Below are 16,130 nucleotides of genomic sequence, written 5' to 3' on the forward strand. Positions count from 1 at the left end.
AACACCTCTGGGAACTCCTTCAAGACTGTTGGAGAAGCATTTCAGGTGATGACCTCTTGAAGCTCATCGAGAGAATGCCAAGTGTGTGCAAAGCAGTAATAAGAGCAAAGAAACTAGAATATAAAACATGTTTTCACTTATTTCTCCTTTAACTCCACATTTTTTTGATGCCTTCAGTGAGAATCTACCAACGTAAATGGTCATGAAAATAAAGAAAACACATTAAATGAGAAGGTGGCCCGTACTGTATATATTCAGGATTTGACCAGCCTCAGTTACTCCATGCACAGAAGCACCACGGTCACACAAACAAACTCAGATACTTGTGGTGACCCCTGAGCTTGAACCTGAGGTGCATCTGCATGTTCTCTCTACCTAGACCATCATCCAACCCATGGTTCTGTCAAGAGACATGTCATTTGTAACCAAACCTGTATGGAACCATGACCCTGAATCTGAATAAATAAAAGTTGAATTCTGCTCAATTTGGTTGTTGCTAATTAATTCATCCATCACATCCTAGTTTCAGAAGAGGGGTGTGTGCTGAGGGGGTGGAGTTTCCCATGGTGTCTGTCTGTATCCACCAAGAACCCGTGAGGTCAAAGAACCATTCCTGTGTTTAGTGACCGGCATCTGGGACGCCTCCCTTTAGCTGCTGTTAGAGTGAAGCGGCGGGTCAATGCCGCGCCCAATTCCGATTGGCTCTTGTGACCGTGATGTCAGCAGGGAGGATCCACAGCGGCGCTTCACCTCTGCTGAGCTGCGCTGCGGATCCAGCTGCTCTAGTGCAGCAACCCATCTGGTGACGACTGCTCAGAGTGTTCACTGCCCTCCCTTCTCTGTCTGTCTGTTCGTCCGTCTGTCTCTCTGTTTGTCTGTCTACAGAGACCTGTGCCGTCAACAACGGAGGCTGCGACCGGACATGTAAGGACACGGCCACCGGAGTGCGCTGCAGCTGCCCCGTGGGCTTCACGCTTCAGCCAGATGGGAAAACCTGCAAAGGTACATGTGTGTGTGTGTGATGTGGTTCAGTGGTCGTTGTTGTTGTCGCCGCTCTGGAGCGACACACGCGCGGCTTCCGAAAATTCCATCGCTGACGTCAATGATGTTCATTTTCAAAGTCAGTCTGTGGTACGGAGTGATGGTGGCTTCCCTCTAAACAAACCGCTACCCCGCACAGTGGAAAATCACAGTTTAACTCCCCATTGTTATTTAATCGCCTCGGGGGCCGACAGGCTTTCAGTGGCCAATTAAACATTCCCGTGAAGGAGAGTGTGTGTGTGTCTGTGTGTGTGTGTGTGTTTGTGTGTGTGTGCATGTTTAAGACTGGATTTTATTCTAGGTCCTCTTATGGATTAAAAGTTTACTGGATTGGATCGAAGGGCCACCTCGTCGCTTCTGCTCTTGAAACCCCTGTGCAGTGATAGAGCTGTTGTCATGGTGACCCATGGTACACAGCAGGGCCGTCCATTATCAGTGCTGGTGTGTGTGTGTGCGTGTTTAAGACTGGATTTGTTCTAGGTCCTCCTATAGATTAAAAGTTTACTGCTTTGGTTTGAAGGGCCACCTCGTCTCTTATGTTCTTCCCGGCCACTGCAGCACTGCTGTGGGGAGGTTGCCTAGCGGTTAAGGAAGCCCCCGTAATCAGAAGGTTGCCAGTTTGAATCCCATTACTGAGGTGCCACTGAGCAAAGCCCCGTCCCCACACACTGCTCCCCGGGCACCTGTCATGGCTGCCCACTGTTCACCAAGGGTGATGGGTTAAATGCAGAGGACACATTTCACTGTGTGCTGTGCTGCTGTGTATCACAATGACAATCACCTCACTGGCTAAAACACCTGTGCAGTGATAGAGCTGTTGTCATGGTGACCCATGGCATGTGTGTGTGTGTGTTAGAGCCAGGGAGAAAGAATGTGGCACCTCCGTGTGTAAAATGGAGGCGAGGAGGTGGGTCTGACTTCTACATCATTTAAGCAGCAGCATCCATGCAAATACACATTCAGCTGTTGGTGTCTGAGGGAGGGGTGAACACGGAGGTCCATCATCACAGGGAAAGAGAGCACCACAAGGTGGTTCATTTCTCCATTTGCCGTGTTGTAGATGTGACGGGGGAGGTTTGTGTTGAGCTTCATAATGACCATAATTTAACGGTGCTGAAGATGGAGGAACCATCATGAAATGCTAATCACAAGGTGGCAGAGGAAGTCTCCGTCTGTCCATGTCTCTGTCTGGGTGTTAGTAGCTTAGTGGGTAACACATTCGCCTACGAACCAGAAGACCACTTCCATTGTGTCCCTGAGCAAGACACTTAACCCTGAGCTCAAGGGGGACTGTCCTTGTCACTACTGATTGTCAGTCAAAATGAAGTGATTGTCATTGTGATGCACTGCAGCACAGCACACGGTGACACGGTGCATCACCTTAGTGAGCAGTGGGCGGCCATGACAGATGCCCGGGGGGCAGTGTGTGGGGACGGGGCTTTGCTCAGTGGCACCTCGGTGGCACCTTAGCGGCTCTGATTACGGGGCTGGGCTGCAAGGCCGCCACTCTCCCTGGACCATATATATAATGGTCCAAGATATCCTGTCATACACCCTACTTCCACATTCTGGACAATTTTATCTCCCTCCTGTCATAACGTTACATGCCAGACGGGTGCGTGTAACACGGGGCAGTGGTGGCCAAGCGGTTAAAGAAGGTTGCCGGTTCGAATCCCGATCCGGCAAGGTGCCACTGAGGTGCCACTGAGCAAAGCACCGTCCCCACACACTGCTCCCCGGGCGCCTGTCATGGCTGCCCACTGCTCACCAAGGGTGATGGGTTAAATGCAGAGGACAAATTTCACTGTGTGCACCGTGTGCTGTGCTGCTGTGTATCACGTGTGACAATCCCTTCACTTTAACAGATGTAGCGCAGCATCCATTTCTTCTCTTTCTCCTCTCATTCCCTCCATCTCGCTCTGTCTGCCTGTATCTTGTTCATGTCGAATCGTGATTTCATTATAAACCGTGTAATGTTTAAGTCCCCCTCGTTCGTCCGCACTGAGAGATGCCCCGCCCCTAGATGACAGACATTCAGGTAGCTGCGTGTGAACGAGGGACCAGTTGCTTCTCACCTCATCTGACTCGACGTCCGTGCACCGGGCCGCTCCGGTTACGCCGCAGAGTCGCAGCGTGAACCAAACAAACAGAACAGGGAGCAGAAATCCGGGGAGAAAACACGGCGCCCGGGCCAGGCGCTCCTGCCGGATTAGCAGCTCGCGCCGACGGCCTGAAAGTGACTCTGGGAAAATGTTTCTCTCGATGAGCACAAGATCCCGAGTGGACTCGACCGGCTCGGCTTTCCTGCCCTCCGAATATTTTCCCTGCGGCTGCACACGTATCAGCGCACCCACGTGTGGCCCCCCGACGCCCGGCTCCTCGTCCTTAATAATCAAAATAAAAGTGATCATCACATGTGATACACGGCAGCACAGCACACGGTGCACACAGTGAAATTTGTCCTCTGCATTTAACCCACCACCCTTGGTGAGCAGTGGGCGGCCATGACAGGCGCCCGGGGAGCAGTGTGTGGGGACGGTGCTTTGCTCAGTGGCACCTTGAAGGATCGGGATTCGAACCGGCAACCTTCTGATTACAGGGCCGCTTCATAGCGCGTTTCGGCCCAGTTCCTTACGGGTTCCATGCGCGTCCACCGGAACGAATGACCGTCCGAGCTCGCTTTACAGTCGTGCTGTAGTCTGTCTGTCTGTCCGTCTCCCCGCAGACATTGACGAATGTCAGGAGAATAACGGCGGCTGCGATCACTTCTGCAGGAACACGGTGGGAAGCTTCGAGTGCAGCTGCCAGAAGGGCTTCAAGCTGCTGACCAACGAGCGCAGCTGCCAGGGTGAGTCAGTGGGACGGACGCCGTGCCGTCGTAGTGAGATGCCCACTCGTTACCGCTAAGTAACAGGAGACACACACACACACACACACTCATATAGACATGTACACAAGCATCTGCAAGTGTGTTGTGTGCGCGTGTCAGGTGCTTGTGAATAAACTGTGTATGCGCAGTTCCATTCGTTGAGCTGAAAACGGCGCCAACATCCAAACAGTTTACAATGACAAAGAGCAGAGGGACGTCCAGAGCAGGTCAAGATGAACGGCGATTCCTGTCCGTCCGCGCAGCCGAGTTTGTTTGTTGTGGAGGACGTGTGCCGCACTTCCCTGATCTCCCTCCCGTGCCTCAGATATTGACGAGTGCTCGTTCGAGAGGACGTGTGACCACACATGCATCAACTACCCCGGCAGCTATGAGTGCAAGTGTAACAACGGATACACTCTGTACGGACTCACACACTGTGGAGGTTAGTAAACACACACGCACACACAACTCAATGTACTGGGTAGCTGGGTACTAGTGTGTGTGTTTTTTGCAGACATTGACGAATGCAGCATCAATAACGGGAGCTGTGAGCACGGCTGTGTTAATACCCAAGGAGGCTACGAGTGTGTGTGTCCATCTGGACAGAAGCTGCACTGGAACAGGAAGGACTGCATCGGTAACGACCTTGATTTAACTCATCTCTGCCGCGACGGTGTGTGTGTGTGTGTGTGCGTGTGTTGTCATGGTTGCACGACTCTGCTTGTTTTGTCAGAGCTGGTGAAGTGTCTGGTGAACGGCAAACCAGCCCCGCGGGCGCAGCTCAGCTGCACAAAGGTGGGCGGGGTGGAGGTGTGTTCGCTTTCTTGCCCCTCCAAAGCGCTCTTCCTGGCAGGTCAGTCCCGCGTAACGCCACCTTGACAGCACTCGTCTTGTCAGAACGATTATTTCTTCAAACGATTAATCTAACGTGCATCTAACGATTCATTTTGCCCAATTGGTTTGATTCGTCTCTTTCCACCTTAGTTGACTATTATAGCAATTTATGCAGTAATAGTGCAAAATAATGTCAGAGGTAGCTTGGAATAAAAAATGTAATGCTACTCCATTCTCAAAATTGAAAGAACAACCAAAGTAAATGTGGGGGCTTGAATACAGAAAGTGTTTTATTGCTTTTATTAAAATAAACAAATGCAATGGAAGCCGGCAGCCCACCATGGTGTCATTCCTGAATGACTCTCCGTCACAAAGGCATGTGACTTCATTCAACTGATCTGATCAGCTGAGGGTGGAGGCGATTTGATAGCCAGCATGTAATATATGACATGGTCATATATTACACAGTGAACCGACAGGGAGACTTGAAACAATGGCGGTTTGTGATATGGCCAAAATGGGCCCAGGGCATTATGGTCATCGGCAAAATTATATATTTTTTTTATTGTCTAGCTTCTTTTTTTCTTTTGCGCACAGTTTGTTACTGCCCATTTGCAGGGAGAAAGGGCGCCCTCCATTTGCTCGCAGCAGAGCGAGAAGGGGATCGCTCTATCGCTGTATGGCTGGAGCAGCATCTGATAGCCAGCTCGGGAAGGGAGGGGGGGAGTGGGAAGGGGACCGTGCCTAGCCTGGAACATCGGCCGGGTTTTTGCAGTTGCCTGGGATTTGGAGCGTCCTAAACCTCGCCACCGCGCTAAGGTGTCCTCTTATAGCCTACTTGGCCTGACCTTTACACAAATCTGACCTTTTTTAAACATTAGCCGATATTTTATTTCGCATGTCTTAAATTAGACGTGAATGCATTGAAAAGTCTTTAGAAGTCCAGTGAGGGAAAGAAAGTTCTATTGCATTCTTAGCAGCTGCGCTGAAATAAAATTCTGCCACCTTGTTACCTTCTGATGGGGCTGATTCCGGTACTGTTTGAAGTTTTTTTTTTTTTTTTTTTTACTCGGTGCTGACCTCTAGTGTCCGTCCGCCCTCATCACAGCCCCACTTTAATTCGTCCACCGTGCATTATCATAGTGCAGAGCTCACAGTTGCCCCAGGAAAAGTGTAGGTGTGTGTGGGGGTAAGGGAAAAAGAAAAATAGTCCAGCGGGTGTCGGACCAGTTGGCGGCATGATGCGTTCACATTCCACAATCCGGGGCCGTTTCTGGGCGTGTATCCGTGTTGTTTTTTAAAATAAACGCGGCGTTTTCGCCGTTTGTTTTGGCGGCCTGCAGGGCCCTGATGGAATCGAGAGGAGGTGTGTGTTCATTTAATCATCCCGCACTAAAGTGCTTAGTGTTCCCATCTCTCATTCCACATTTCTCATAAAGTGTGCGTGTGTGTGTGTATGTTAGATTCTGAGAACAGTTACACCCTGAGCTGTGGAGTGCCAGTGCAGCCTGGAAAAACGTCTCAGAAGAGAAATGACACTTCTCCGGTTCAGAGCTGTGCAGGTGAGTTCATGTTCTAAAATACATACCCTGCAACCACATGCAACACACACCGCAGACGGAGAAAACGCTGCCTTTCCCTAACACACACACTCTCTCGTACACTCAGCGGCTTATACGCACAGTATGAGAAATCCTATTTTTACTCCCGAGTATGCGGATCCCCACTGTGCTAAACGTGGCCTGCTCGTCTCTGTGTCTGGACGCCGCTCTTCCATATTTCCGTCAGCAGGCTGTGGGTTTTGGATGGACATGCAGCCCTCACCCCACGGCTTGGCTGATTAAAAAAAAAAAAAAAACAGACAGCTGGGTGCTGACGGACATGGACTCCCCAAACGCCCCTGAATGGAGGCCGTCCAATCACATCACACCAGGGTTCACCTGTGACCAACTCCACATATTCTGTGCTGAACTTCAGTGAGATGGAGGGAAACTGTGGGGGTCGATGAGACGATTCTTTGCTTTCTCTTGTATACATCAGACACGCTGTCTCCGCCCATCAAACAGAAAGCCCGGTTCAAGATCAAAGATGCGAAGTGCCACCTGAAGCCCAGAAACCAGGAGAAGCACAGAGACTCGTCCAAACACAGCGTGCAGGGTAGGATAAAGTCCTCCTCCTCCTCCTCTGGGCAATGGCGCATCCTACAGCCTCGTGCTCTTTCTTCTCCCCTTCCACAGGTGGCCAGTTCCCCTGTACGGACAACTGTCAGGTGACCTTCGTTAACCTCAAATGTGACTCGTCGAAGAAGCGGCGGCGTGGCCGCAAGTCCCCGTCCAAGGAAGTTTCCCACATCACTGCAGAGTTTGAGATGGAGATGAAGGACGAGGAGGCCTCAGGTGTGTGTGTGTTCCTCAATAAGGGTTTATTTTGGAAATGTCATTTGTTAATAAAAAATATAAAAGTAAGGTAACAAATTACAATTGGTTACCTTTATAAATGAATAACTCTTAACCATACATAGCGGTACTAAACATTGAATTAAATTGATATAAATCAGCCTCTTTTCCATCTTGGTTGTATCAATGTTTCAATGCGCTATATGCCAATAATCTTATTTCTAATCTTATTTCTATGCTTCATAATGGTGGACACTTACTAGCAATAGAAATATCGTTGCCTGTCACTTCACTTTACAATGGCAGATCCTTTAGTGACACTGTCCAGCGCCAACATCCAATGTTTTTTATAATCATCGGGTACTGAGCACCGATTGGCTGATACCACAAATAGCACTATAACGATTCCCGCTACATTACTATTATTAAACATGTTAGCAAGCATAACTGTAACTAAATTATGTTACATGTAACTCGTTACATGTGTATATACAGTATTGGGTGTGCTGGTCTTCGTCAGGTGACAGTTGTGTGTGTGGGGGACTTCCTTTCTCTTATGAATGTGTGTGTGTGCGGGTGACCCAGACTCGTGTAACATGGAGTGTGTGCGGGAGAAGATGAAGCAGCGTCTCCAGAGTGCCATTCGGACTCTGCGGAAATCCATCAACAAGCAGCAGTTCTACATCCAGGTCTCGGGCACGGCGTATGAAGTTGCGCAGCGCGCCGCCCGCCAGCCGGACGCAGCCGAGGCCTGCAGCACTGGACAGGTGCTGATGGACGGGAAGTGCGGTGAGCATCATGGGATGTATTTTATAGGTAGATTTGTATGATTGATTGCTGGTTGACTTCTTCAAGGTCCGGTCATTGCACCCGTTTATGTGTTTGTTTGTACTTGTGTGCGTGTGTATGCGCTCTCCCAGTCAGCTGCCCTGTGGGGACATTCTACAGTGGGGATCAGCAGCAGTGTGTCCAGTGTCCAGTTGGGACCTATCAGGACACAGAGGGTCAGCTGTCCTGTGAACCCTGCCCCAGTACTGAAGGACAGGGTGCCGTTGGTGCCAAGAATGTCTCCGAATGTGGAGGTGTGTATGTGCGCTAAGGTGTATTTATGTGTGTAACATTTTGCTGTCCTCTTAGTCACTGACACGTGAACTACTGCTGTGGAACCCTAATCCAGTGTTGATGGCTGCTCATTAGACACATTCCACATGTCTGTGTTCCCAGGTCAGTGTCCGGCTGGCCATTTCTCCTTTGATGGCTTCCGTCCCTGTCAGCCATGTCCTCTGGGAGCCTTCCAGCCAGAGTCAGGACGCGTTCTGTGTTTTGCTTGCGGAGGTGGCATAATGACCAAAAAAGTCGGCAGCACGTCTTTCCGAGACTGCGAGGCAAAAGGTGAAAATGTCCGTCCATTCAATCGACCAGCCAATCAGCTCCCTCTTCCAGTCAGTGGCCGTTTGGCTCTACTGTTGTGGCTGGGGCAGAAGGTAGATGTGACAACGAGGTCTGAAGATATGTTCTTTTGGAGCTCCAGCATGAACAGTAAACAGTCGCTGTAGTGTAACTCAAGGCAAGGAGTCGGAAATCCCGGCGCTGGTTGTAGATGGAAAATCTTCCAAAGACGCAGGGCAGGAATTTAGGACAAAAGCAGCAGACATAAGCTGTGCGAAAACAGATGTGTCCACAGAATGTAGTTTACAAAAGGCGATGCATCATTTAGTAGACTGTTGAGGGAAGGACGGAGGGATGGAAAACCACAGTCGCGAGGAACGCAAATTAAACAGGAGCTCCAGAGCTACATCAGCCATCGCCAAAGCTAGAAAGTAGGACAGCATGGTGCCCACGGTGCCAGGCAAATCCTTTTTGGGGAGAAAATCTCGGATTGCGTGGCAGTGGACTCGCCTATTGCACACACTGTGTGAGAGCTTCTAAATTATGTATATCGGCCAATTCTGAATCATAAAAACAATCCTTTGGCTTGATTGATGGCACCCAACATTTTGGGATTTACTGAATTTGCTAGACTCAAAATGGGAATCTACATGGTGCCCTTGGTCTAGTAGCAGCCAGGCAATTTGCCGTTTGTTGGCTTTTGTGCTGTGACCCCCAGACTTCAGAACATTCAGATCTCAGCAATGCGCTGCTGGAGGAGCTTTTATGGATTTTGGACGTCTGACGTTTGGGTGGGAAGGTACATGTGTCCCCACTGGCCAGGCAGTCAAATGAAGGGGAACTTACACGGCAGCGCCGTTCCGAGGCCAGCGCAGATATTTGTACGAGCTGACGGCGAACGGAAACCAAACCCAACAATACAGAGCAGGCAAATAAAAACAGGCTGTACTTCCATTAAAAGTGTGTTATTTCATTTACAGAATTTACCAGACGCCCTTATCCAGAGTGACTTACAATCAGTAGTTACAGGGACAGTCCCCCCCTGGAGACACTCAGGGTTTAGTGTCTTGCTCAGGGACACGATGGTAGCAAGTGGGATTTGAACCTGAGTCTTCTGGTTCATAGGCGAGTGTGTTACCCGCTAGGACACTACCACCCTATATGGCAACGTGTGAGTGTGCGATGGCTTCATTTGTGCGTGTCTGTGTTTATTGCACAGTTCATTGCGCTCCCGGTCACTACTACAACTCCGCCACGCACCGCTGCATCCGCTGCCCGCCGGGGACCTACCAGGCCGAGTTCGGCCAAAACTACTGCATCACCTGTCCAGGCAACACCACAACTGACTTTGACGGTGCCACCAACGTGTCCCACTGCAAAAGTAAAGCGCTAACGGACCAGTTGTGGTTACGTTTCTATTGTAGGCTTTGAGATATTCGCGACACTCCGTGTTCGGCGCTGAATACCATAAACTCTCCCGTTTCCCCCATTAGACCAGGTGTGCGGCGGGGAGCTTGGCGAGCTGATGGGCTACATCGAGTCTCCCAACTACCCCGGGGACTACCCCTCTAACGTGGACTGCGTGTGGACCATCAACCCGGCCAACAAGCGGCGCATCCTCATCGTGGTTCCAGAGATCTTCCTCCCGATCGAGGATGAGTGCGGGGATGTGCTCGTCATGAGAAAGAGCGGCAAGTATTCTAAAGTGGCTTTGTCCTCGGGCAGGAGGCGGGACTAACGGGATACGCGACTGTCTCTTCTGCAGCCATGCCGACCTCCGTCACCACCTACGAGACATGCCAGACGTACGAGCGGCCAATAGCCTTCACGTCACGCTCGCGCAAACTCTGGATCCAGTTCAGATCCAACGAGGGCAACAGCGGCAAAGGCTTCCAAGTGCCTTACGTCACGTACGACGGTGAGCTTCTTTCTTCTTCGTTCTACCAGACGATCAAGCCCTTTTGGCTGTGTCACTAATTGACTCTGTACTGTTTACAGAGGACTATCAGCGGCTTATCGAAGACATTGTCCGGGACGGTCGGCTCTACGCGTCTGAGAATCACCAGGAAATTTTAAAAGTGAGTTTCCCTCTGTCGTACAATAAATACCGAAGCAATGATGTTCAAAGTAGTAGTAGTCGCTTAGCTAGGTGACCTGGTTAGCAGGTGGCAAGATCTGACCTCTTTCACATGGCCATTTGTTGTCCACCTTAGGACAAGAAGCTGATCAAGGCCTTGTTTGAAGTGCTGGCGAATCCTCATAACTACTTCCACTCAACAGTCCAGGAGTCGAAAGCCATGTTCCCACGTTCCTTCATCAAGCTCCTTCGCTCGAAGGTCACCAGGTTCCTACGGCCATACAAATAGTCCACGTCGGACTTGGCCAGTCTTCTGCACTCCTCCCATCTCTTTTTTTTTTTTTCTTTCTTTTTTTGTTTATCTCTTGCTCTGCTCACCAGTTATAGGTCCCAGTGTTTCACACCATAGGAAGAAGGAAACAGACTTCCTCTCTCTTTTTACCTGAAACACTCCCTGAATTCAGATTTTTTTTTCTTTCAATGACATATTTATGTGCTTGAACTCACAGAAATTCACTTCCGGGATGTTTGCGTTAAATATATATGTATATGTATATGTATGTACCTGTATGTGGATATATATATGTATGTGTGTGAATATAAACATGCATTTGAGAATTGTGCAGGTTTATATTTGAACACACATACATGTTTCTATTTCTATGTTTACTGCTGAAGCCCCAGTGCGCTCAAGATGTTCCACATGTTCAGTGCACTTAAAGATCTCAATCCGCTTTGAAGGAGGGGGAGGAGACCTTAACCCACGTCACTTGAGCTCCGATCACATCAGCAAGGAACTGAGCGATAACATGTAAATTAGAGACTTTAAAAAAAAAAACTCATTTTTAAAAACTACCTGAAGCAAGGGACGTTAAATTCTGTAATGTTCTCTGACTCGAGAGTTGGGTTTCCAATTGCACTTGTTTTTTTTTTCCTATTGTAGCTGCAGAAGTGCTGCAATCGTCCTGTTGTGCAGAAATGTGCAGAATATATGCTGTTGCCGGGGGGGCTGAGTCCAGTATGTGCACACAACCTGTTATATTAGCTTGTCTGACAGCAGTGAAAGGGGTGAAAGGTCAGATGAAGGGTCAAGCCTGTCTGGGTGTTGTTCAGTCAAGTACCCTTCCTGGGTGGGATGGGTCATTTCAGAGAAGTTGAGTCCTTCAGAGATGAGGCAATCACTCAAATTCAAAGATGCCCCAACAACGAGCCCCATCAAAGGACTGTTCCAAATGTGTATGACCCTTCAAAGCCTACAAAGGACCACATTCATCATTCAGAAGATTTTTCAAGTGGGCATGGCATCTGTGCATCCTACAATTCTGCATGCATAGGATCCTCAAAACTCTAGCAGGAGTATTTTTCCTAACGTCATCAGGGAGTCTTGTCCAACCTCTGAAGGACCCGACTTGGAAAGGCCCCATTCTACATACGAAGGGGCCTTGACTTAGAAAAATGGATAGAAAAACAGATGTAAAATTCTCAAAAAAAACAAACAATGTAATGCTTGGTAGGATTTGAAGGCGTTTTTTAAAATGACCCCTGGTAAGGATCCTTCCTTGCCAGGACGGTTTCTTCCAAGTCAGGTCCATCGTAGTGTAGGCTAAGACGCCTTGCTAGACTAAACGGTGGAAGTGCTAAACCAAGCACCTCTGAATGAGGCGGGTCACACGATGGAACAGTTTAGCAAGTGTGCAGGTACGACCTACCCTCGCGACCAAAGGATTGTGGGTATTTTGAGGATACACACACACACACACAGTTTGCTGGAAGTGGCCTAAAGGAAATGGCTGGCGGGATCGGACGAATGAACGAGCGAATCACTGCTCTCCGAGGACGTGCGTGTTTTTCTGTCCGCCCTGTGAATTATGGTGGTTTTATTATTAGCGCGCTTCTCCCGGAGAGATGTGGGGGGGGACAGGCAGACTTTATGCGTTAGGCTGCAGGGAACCGCACGCGGGGCTGAAGATCCAGCTGTGTTGCGGTGGAGCCACTCCAAGCCAAATATTCACCTTTTCCTTTCGCTTTTTTTTTTTTAATGTTGTCGCAGTACCATTTTAACGTCCGACCCGTCACCACATTTCTGCCTCCGAGAATATCTGGAGCTTCCCTAGGCGCCGATGAATAGAAACGCAGGAGTTTCGCTGCAGTTCGTTCAGGAGGCAGGAGGAGGAACATTCCCGTTCCGAGCAGCGGAGGGAGAACACCTCCGTCCGACAAGCACTTATTTATTTTATTTTGTTTTAAGGCGATCCTGTAGCTCCTCCCCTTCCTCGGCGAGGCCCTGGGCATCAAAGACCCTCGGCCATGTTCGGCATGGGTAGAATTGGGACAATGTGAATATTCATGTACCGCTGTGATATGTGTCTGCCCCGCCCAGTCTCTCTGAGATCCTCTGTGACGTTTCTGAATGTCTTTCTGTAACTCCGCGTCCTCTGTAGAATGTATGAGTTTTTTTTTTTTTTTTTTTTTGTGTGAGACCCCAAGGCCCCCCCCCCCCACCAGCCCCTGAGAGATGCTAGTGCTGTCCACATGGTGACTGTGTTCTGTGGAACCCACGCTGGTGTGGACTTCGAGGTGAGGAGCAACACTGGACCTTCATCGCCTGGCCGCCACTGCTCAACAGCGTCAACAACAAAGAACAATCTCACTTTAATAATAAAACCATGAAAATGTTCCTTACGTTCTTCTCTGGCTGTTCTAGGGTTGTGTTCAGATTTTATAAGCGATTCTGCTGCGTGGTTGCTCCTCCACGTCTGGTGCTGGGTGAAGGGAGGAAGGTCCTCTGCCTCCACCTTGTGGTGGGACGTTCCTCTGCTCCTCCAGCGCCGCGCAGTTACAGGGAACCTCCACACGGGCCCAGCGTCCACCCGCAGACCGGCCCGAACCCCGAAAAGCGGCGAAAGTCCCGCTCAGGCCCACGACTCGGGCCCAAAGCAGCACACTTACCGCCTCTGAAGGTGGCCACGCGGTCGTTGTTCTAGATGATGATGGTGGTGGTGATGATGATGAGGATGATAGTAACGCACCTGAGCTGCCGAGCGCGTAATGACCTCTTAATGACCTTCATTTGCATAACGCACATGACGCCAACAGGGCAGAATCTATAAAGTCCACGAAGTCGGTTCCGCAGAACGACCGAAACCCGCGGGGGGGGGGGGGGACAGTGACCGTGATGTCACTTTTACACGCGCACTCACACACCTTGAGAAACGCGATGATGGTAATGGTGATGGTGATGATGATGACGACGACGACGACGAGGTGATGAAGTTACCGCCCGTCTCGGGCTCGTTAAATGCAAAGCCGGCGTCCTCCTCCTCCTCTCCTCTTCCTCCTCTTCCTCTTCCTCCTCTTCCTCCTCTCCGCTCATTCGGCGCCACGCGCCCGCCGTTCAAACGGAGCAGCGCGCGGCGGCTCCCGGTTCGTGTTCCGAGCGGAACGGGAGGCCCGTCCGGTACCCGGGACCCCGTCGCCCAGGTTGGTGGCTCCGTTCCTGCTCCGTTCCGCGCTTGACGCGCGCCGGACGGGCTGTGGCCGGTGCCGGTGCCGGTGCTGCGGGCTCCGGTTCCGGTCGGAAGGTTTTGTCTGGCGCGCGACAGGGGGTGCGGGTCTCAATCCGGTCCGACTCCGTCAGCTTCGGGAAAGTAAGAAAAATGTAAGAAGTTCTAATTGTAAAAAAAAAAAAAAAAAAAAAACGTATTTCTTATTTAACGAAGCGTTAGACTGTTCCTGGTTTTTAAAATTCAAGGCATGAAGTAATTCTCTGTACAGTTTAATATCACACGTAAAGACCACCATTTAGGACCATTTTATTACATGTGAACGAAATAAATTGCGCTTTTATTCACTGCATATTACTGGGCACTTTTTATTCGTGGGATTGACGGAGTAGGAACTTGAATATGAACGAAATGGGGAATCGCTGACGGGGTGAGGAAAGGATGAATAAAGTGAATGAGAATGTTGATGATGATGCTGGGAGACAGCTTGAAAACTGCTTTATTTATTCATGTTTTTAATATTCATATTGGTCCTTCTCGGTGATAACTGCTCATCGTTTTGTTGGGATTTCGTGGTAGTTCCGTCTTCTGTTTCTGCAGGACGATAGCTGGGACGTGGAAGGACGGGGATGAGGCTCGGTGGCAGGCTGGTGGCCAGGTGAGCCGAGTCAGACCAGCCCCGCCCAGCGCTCCGCCCACGCAGGCCCCTCCTCCCCGGGCGGGCGAGCAGCCCCGCGTCCCGCCGGCATGGCGTTCACTCTGTCGGAGATCATGGCGGCGCGGCGGCAGCAGCAGCAGAGGGCGTCCCGCGGAGCGGTGGAGGTGGACGAGTACAGCGCCAACCCCACCCAGGCCTTCACCTTCTACAACATCAACCAGGGACGCTTCCAGCCCCCTCACGTCCACATGTGAGCGCCTCGTCTCTCCGTAATTCCGTATTCTCTCTGGCGCGTGTGACCCAGCAGGAGCTGCGCTAAACTGGGCCACTCTTATTCAAAAGTGCCCCCCCCTCCCCTAGAGAGCCGGCGGCGGCTCCCGCAGGATCCTCCTCTCCTCCACCTGCCCACCTCCTGTTCCGCACCTCACTCGTCCTCCTCTCCCTCTGTCCCCTCCAGGGTGGACCCCCTGCCTCACGACACGCCCAAGCCCCCCGGCTACACGCGCTTCGTGCTGATCTCGGACACGCACTCGCGCACGGACGCCATCCAGATGCCGTACGGCGACGTGTTCATCCACGCCGGGGACTTCACCGAACTCGGGCTGCCCAGCGAGGTCAAGAAGTTCAACGATTGGCTGGGTGAGAATCTCGACCTCCGTTGTTACGTAACAAGAGGAGCTGATGAGACCGACGCACACACACATACACACACACACACACACACACGTTGAAACTTATTCACTCAATCACGCACATTAACTCGCAGATGCGCACACACACGCTGATTTATTCACACCCGGCGCCGCGGAGAGCGGAGCGATCCGTTTCAGATGGCACACAGACAAAAGACGAACGGAGAAGGTCTGAGGAGGAGGAGGAGCCAGTCGGACAGGGCGTCCACACTCCAGACAGGCAGGAACCCTGAGAGGAACCCACTCCGCCTGTCTCCCCGCGGCTCTCGTCTCTCTCTCTCTCTCGCTCTCTCTCACGTCCCCTCATGCATATTTATGAGTCCGAATTCTTCTCCTTTTTTCGGCTCCTCTCTCCGAGCATCACACACGCTGCTCTATTTATTCAGACCTTCTCCTCGGAGATACTCATCGCTTACGTTTTTCTCTGCCGTTGGCGGCTCTGCTGTGAGGGGCTGTTGGCCCAGCAGCTCCACTCGAGGTTGGGGAGACGCTGGCCCGCCCCCCCCCAGAGTTTCTGGACGGTGGTTGGCTTTTGGGGGCGCGTCCCTCGGTTTTTATTCGAGTTCCTTCATTTCGCATTCGATCTTAGTCTCGGAGGGTGAAGGACGGTCCCCCTTTCGATGGAAGTTCTCGCTGTTTTGTAACGCAATTGGTGTCCGACATGAAAATGT

The 16,130-nt window shown here is 50.8% G+C and overlaps 2 protein-coding genes across 4 annotated transcripts in view; both read left to right on the forward strand.

Moving 5' to 3' along the window:
• Window positions 1-13,288, forward strand: part of scube1 (signal peptide, CUB domain, EGF-like 1) — a 38,591-nt gene extending 25,303 nt beyond the window's left edge. For both annotated transcript variants that reach the window (XM_028954003.1, XM_028954004.1), the window contains 16 exons: window positions 886-1,002; window positions 3,767-3,889; window positions 4,236-4,352; window positions 4,425-4,547; window positions 4,644-4,763; window positions 6,208-6,306; window positions 6,785-6,901; window positions 6,982-7,140; window positions 7,726-7,929; window positions 8,061-8,222; window positions 8,365-8,532; window positions 9,749-9,910; window positions 10,023-10,220; window positions 10,295-10,447; window positions 10,528-10,607; window positions 10,743-13,288. In XM_028954003.1, the coding sequence (XP_028809836.1) occupies window positions 886-1,002; window positions 3,767-3,889; window positions 4,236-4,352; window positions 4,425-4,547; window positions 4,644-4,763; window positions 6,208-6,306; window positions 6,785-6,901; window positions 6,982-7,140; window positions 7,726-7,929; window positions 8,061-8,222; window positions 8,365-8,532; window positions 9,749-9,910; window positions 10,023-10,220; window positions 10,295-10,447; window positions 10,528-10,607; window positions 10,743-10,895 (2,255 nt within the window). In that variant the 3' untranslated portion in view covers window positions 10,896-13,288. The remainder of the gene's footprint in view (window positions 1-885; window positions 1,003-3,766; window positions 3,890-4,235; window positions 4,353-4,424; window positions 4,548-4,643; window positions 4,764-6,207; window positions 6,307-6,784; window positions 6,902-6,981; window positions 7,141-7,725; window positions 7,930-8,060; window positions 8,223-8,364; window positions 8,533-9,748; window positions 9,911-10,022; window positions 10,221-10,294; window positions 10,448-10,527; window positions 10,608-10,742) is intronic.
• Window positions 13,289-13,788: 500 nt separating this feature from the next.
• Window positions 13,789-16,130, forward strand: part of mpped1 (metallophosphoesterase domain containing 1) — a 21,116-nt gene continuing 18,774 nt past the window's right edge. The window contains exons 1-3 of one of the 2 annotated variants that reach the window (XM_028954005.1): window positions 13,789-14,086; window positions 14,710-15,017; window positions 15,225-15,406. In XM_028954005.1, the coding sequence (XP_028809838.1) occupies window positions 14,857-15,017; window positions 15,225-15,406 (343 nt within the window). In that variant the 5' untranslated portion in view covers window positions 13,789-14,086; window positions 14,710-14,856. Of the gene's footprint in view, window positions 14,087-14,135; window positions 14,265-14,709; window positions 15,018-15,224; window positions 15,407-16,130 lie in introns of those variants that run through there. The other variant, XM_028954006.1, reaches the window with a different exon arrangement.

This window comes from Denticeps clupeoides, chromosome 15 (assembly GCF_900700375.1).
Source record: "Denticeps clupeoides chromosome 15, fDenClu1.1, whole genome shotgun sequence".
Lineage (NCBI taxonomy): Eukaryota > Metazoa > Chordata > Actinopteri > Clupeiformes > Denticipitidae > Denticeps > Denticeps clupeoides.